Raw genomic sequence first — 5,523 nt, 5'->3', positions numbered from 1 at the left:
TAGATAATCAATTTCACTTTAAATTATAAAGTTGGAAAATTTCTCTATTACATTTCTTAGAATTATATGATATATTTAAATTTTTTGTTAATTTTGATTTATATTCAGTTAATATCGAGTTTATTCATTTTAAAATCAAAAAATCATGAAAATTGATTTTGAAATATAATAAGCAACATAATAATTATGATTGATGTTACCATATTATTTTAGTAAATTATTATTTGATTTGGAGATAAAGATGTTTATAACAAGAAAATACGATCAAAAAACATGGAAAATACCTAAAAAGTTGTAACATGTAAAACCTGTTTTCAAATATATTTTTCTTATTATTTTTTATATTGAGATACAATTTTCTTACATCAAATAAATGACATATTTTAAATTTAGAAAATAATATGATAATATTATGATGTCATTTTGTGATTTGCATTTGAAATTTTTTTCAAAATTTCTCCAATATCTCTCTATTACTATATTTTAAATATTCTTTACAATATTTTGATGTTATTTATGTCATTTCATTATATATAATAATACTGATAATACATAATATTTACCCCTATTCAGATTACACTTAATAAAATGAATGTTATTTTAATTCTCATTTCTTTTAGTAAAGTCTCCATTATTATACTTAATGACTGATTATAATATTTGTATTAATTTTTTAATAGCATTTTATATATCTTAATAAAATTATTATTTCACTTTTTATTAAAATTCATGCTTTATAATTATATCCATCTTTTATCTCCTTATACTCTATATATTTTTTTATTCTTCTTAATGATGCAATGTTATATTAGTTCAAAATAATAAAGTGGGTATTAAATTTATTTAACTTTTAAATATTCTAATTAATTGATTAAAAATTTTCCTTTGTGGACATTACAACATTCGATATGAATCATCATATTTTCTGAATTCCGTTTACCCTCTATTTTTTAAATATTTAATTAAATTTTTAATGATATATTATCAATGAAATGTTGGTAATTATATTTTTATATGTTTAAAATATTAATACAGTATAAAATGATATTTTTATCAAAGAACATTGTCACCGTCAATTTTCCGGAGAAAATTATTATTGAGTGACTGGTAGGCACTTTACTGAATAAATAAGCATATAAAAAAATTTTCATACTCTAAATAGAATTATGACTGATAAGCCATAATAATGTTAATAAAATTCTTTTTCATGACTTTTTTCGATATTTCTATAAATTCATTTAAATATTATACCATTTTCTTTGTCATGAACGACCGTTAACCCATATTGTATCTACTCACTAACATATTTTTTTTTACACACATTATATTCAAAAACTTTTAATATAATTTGATATATCATTCAATGTTTCCTTAATATTTTTTTGATACTTGAGAATGGATATTTCTCAAAAATTGTTGTTAATATTTAGATTGAATTATTCTTTGATATATCATGCGTATTTTTCAATAGGCATAATGTATTTATTTTTCTGATATTTTAACAAAGTATTATGACAATCATCATCATTATAATATATTGTTTAATTTTATTCTCTAATTTGATATATTTTTTTTATATTGTTTATTAATGTAGATGAGAAATATATTATGTACTTTTACACGAATGCAACCGTAACCCACTGAACTTTTGATTGATTAATATTAAATTATTAAAATTTAATAATAATTTTTTTCTTCACCAAAAATGAGTTAGTAAACTTTGATTATAGTTAGCCTTTCGTTCACCGTCCATCTCAATGCAATAGTTCTTTTGCATGTTATACAGTGAAGTCAATTGAATGCATACAATTTTGATATAATCTTAGGAGGAGCTTTCCCAGCTCATTCCTTTTAAAGAATTTGAGTAAGAGTGGTGGAAATGGACGAACTGGATAAGGCTTCCAGGAGATCCTCCAAGCACACCGGAACTCTCTTTCTAGCCGGGAAGATAGCCAGGACAAGTCAGGGAAGACGTGCTTTTGGAGCATAAACCGATTGAGGCGGAACGGAAAAACGGGAAACATAAATGGTACAGGACAACCTAGTCCCCTTCACAGACCATGGCATCTAACCTTCTTATTGGAGTTGATCACACTCCACCATACCTCTTTCCCATTCCTCATCAGAGACATCTTCGTCAAGGAAATTCATCATAATAGTGATATGAAACTTGGAACTTTTCGTTATAAACGATAGAAAGCTTTTAGATATCTTCTTACGTGGCCCGACAATGATAAGTATATAATATATAAACCGATAATTTTCAAAGTTAGGCTCAAAAACCGTTAAGAATTTACATACTTTTCACTTTTCGTATGACGGTAGAACTGTACATTCAAAACAAAAAAATTCAGAAGTATAAAAAATGGATGTTTTAAAAATGTCATATAACCGTCGCTCATATCATCGTTTAATATAATAAGGATGTCTTTTATTACTAGTTCTAGTAATCTTCCAATCATCCGTGAAAGAAGGGTCCTCGGTTATGAGAAACCATGTTCTCAACTTCCATCAGATTCTTCTTTTGATTTCAATGAAGAGGATGAGAATGTGCTTCAATTACCTAAGGAATTAGGTAAACTTGTCTTCTTTGTTGAGGATAGTGCCCCTGAACATGTTAAAAAGTATTTTAGAAGACTCCATATATTCTTTTAGTTTTTCATTTAAGCCTATACCATAACCTAATTTCTGGAAAGCATATGTTACATTACATTTGAATAGGTGATAATTTATAGATGAGAATAAGAAGTGATCGCCAAGATTTACATTTAGCATGTTTTAAATTGTGTATGAAATTATATCTCCATCTATACTACTATACAAACAAATAATTTTTGAGAATCGAGCCAATAGTTCGGGAGATTAATAGATATAATTGCTCCCGAGATTATTATAATTATTTTGGCTTTGAGAAATTATGTATCATTAGCTTGAGTATATATAGGTTGCCCCTTAATTTGTATCGGGATGTTTTGACCGTCAGAATCTGAGCCGTTGAATACGTAACCACCACGTGAACGTTCACATTGTATATTAAGCATAAATGAGGTAGCATCACTTAATGTGTTATTATATCTTGTACCATTAGAAGCATTCCTATCCATAGTTAAAGAATCTGCAAATTCTTTAGTACATTGTATACTATCATCTAAATCAGAAGCAACTAATTGATATTGTAAAAATCTAGCACCTAATGTAGATATAGGCTCATCAGGATAATTTTGACCTGCAATAGTTAATTGTACATTATTATAAATAGGATTATCGAAACAAGTATAATCATTAGCATGTTTTGGAAATACAACTGTAATAGTTGTAACATTAAATAAAGGCATATTAATAGTAGATTGTATACCAGATTCAGTAGCAGCTAAAGCAAATGCATTATAATCTAATTGTTGTGAAGGAATTATTAAACCTCCAGGTTGTTGAAGTATTTGAGCTATTTTATTTAAAGTTTCTTCTTTAACTCCAAATCCAAACATATTAGATTTACATGAAAGTACAGTTAAACCTGTACAATATAAAGAAACATTCTCAGTTGCAGTATCAATAGTATGATTAGTTTCAGTATCACATTTAAATGTAGTAGTTATATTAGCAGAATTACCTATTTGAGTAAAACCATGAGTAAATAAAGGTAAATTATTAAATGTAGCATTAATAGAAGAATCTTCTAAAAATTCTTTAACTTCTTTAATTTTACGTGGATCTACTTGACACCAAACTAAACCATTTTGTTTAACATAAAACTTTAATTCAATATCACCAACTAATCTATTTGGATATAAATCAAATGCTTGTAAAGCTAATATATCTTCAAATGGAAGATTCATTTCAAATTCGATATCATGTTTATTTCCATCTGCAATTGTATTTAAATCAACATAAGTACCACAAACAGATTGAGAATATTCTGAAACATTTTCATATAAAGAATGTGTATATTTCCTAGTTTTCTTTTCAGCATAAGGTTTAATTGTAGAATAACAATAACCTTCACGACAACATTCATTTTGTTGATACCCAGTAGAAATATTATTAGACATAATTTGTCATTGATCTAATAATAGACTTAGCACATAGTGAAAAAAACAAAGTTTGTTCACTCAATGGGCAATTGAGAACTTTTTTCTTTCTTTCTTTTTCTTTAAACCAAGGTACCCCCTCTTCCAAAGAAAGCCCTAATGGCGGATGAGTGCATTTATCACAAACCTGCCGTAGCCCGACTCCGCGGAGCACTTTTTTTATTAGAGGGCGTTGACAGGTGATCAATATTAGATGTACTAGGGGTGGGGGTCAGGTTTAATCTTTTTCTGTGATGTGTGACCGTATATGAGAACGTTTAGAAATATAAATATATAGAGCCCAGCCGGTTCCTGCGGAGGACGTTAGTTGGTACCTCCAAATAAAATATTACCTGGGCTCTAAATTATTTCTTGTACCAATTAGAAGAAAACCGATCATCGGATTGAATACTTTACACCGAAATTCAATTCATTTTGATCGTCTTTCGGGTAACCGTTAAGCATTTTAATTTTTATACCAATTGAATAGGGCGTTCAATTTTGGGGTACCTTAATAAAAATTTGGATAATCGCTTAAATCTATCACCTTTTTAAATGACTACTTTATAAAAGCTTTCTGAATTAAATTAAGGGTTCAATCATATGTACCCCGGGGACTGTCCCCGGGGACATGTCCCCAGGTGTACAATTTTTTAACACACACTGTGAAAATTCATGATGTTTTTAATTGCATTTTTTTATGATTTTACTCATACTATATTATAAAAACATCTATTTTAAATAAAATATAAGATTCAAATATGAATTAAGATATAAATTTTTCATTATTTTTCATTAAATTATTTCTTGAATTCATATTTATATTTGGGATTAATAATTAACGGCTCCCTGGTCGGACTTTCTGTGAAGAATGAACTTTGATCAACTTAGCGAATTATCTTTTTCTAATGGGTCAGATCTCAATTGTTATCTTAAAGAACTAGCAAATAGGAATGGATTTGATATCTATTTAAAAGATTCAAAACATTCGGATAGATTACGATTTTATTGTACTATGCATCAATCTCATTAAAATATACAAAATTCGAAAAAAACAGGGTGCGATTTTCGTTTAACTTTCAACAAAAATAACAGAGGAATATATATTATATCAAAAAATTTTAATTTAAAACATTTACATGAGATTCAAAATCCAAAACAATTAGACAACTCAGTGCAAGAAGAGATTGCAACAATAAAGAAAAATGGTATTTCAAATTTTCATATAATTTATTATATTGAGCAAAAATATTCAATTTCAATCACAAGAGAAGAAATAAAAAAATCCTCATCTGTAAGTGAAAAAACAAATGAGTCAGAAACAGATTTCTCAATACATGTATGAAAAAGGTGATTGTTATATATTTGAAGATATAAATGGATTAATTGCAGGTATTTATACTGTTACACACGAAAAGAGAGAGAATTTAATCAAATATTGTGATATTTTAGTCAT

At 27.3% G+C, this 5,523-nt stretch overlaps 1 protein-coding gene across 1 annotated transcript; it reads right to left on the bottom strand.

Annotated features, from left to right (window-relative positions):
- Positions 1 to 2,915: 2,915 nt before the first annotated feature.
- On the bottom strand, positions 2,916 to 4,049 carry GO595_007389 (uncharacterized protein; the record flags this gene model as incomplete). Its single annotated transcript, XM_067920847.1, has 1 exon — positions 2,916 to 4,049. One exon carries the CDS (start codon positions 4,047 to 4,049, stop codon positions 2,916 to 2,918), a length of 1,134 nt encoding a protein of 377 aa, XP_067772449.1.
- Between the last annotated feature and the right edge of the window lie 1,474 nt (positions 4,050 to 5,523).

This window comes from Histomonas meleagridis, assembly GCF_020186115.1.
Source record: "Histomonas meleagridis strain 2922-C6/04-10x chromosome Unknown contig_52, whole genome shotgun sequence".
In the NCBI taxonomy this organism is placed as follows: Eukaryota; Parabasalia; order Tritrichomonadida; family Dientamoebidae; genus Histomonas; species Histomonas meleagridis.
This window is presented reverse-complemented; position numbering and strand designations above follow the sequence as displayed.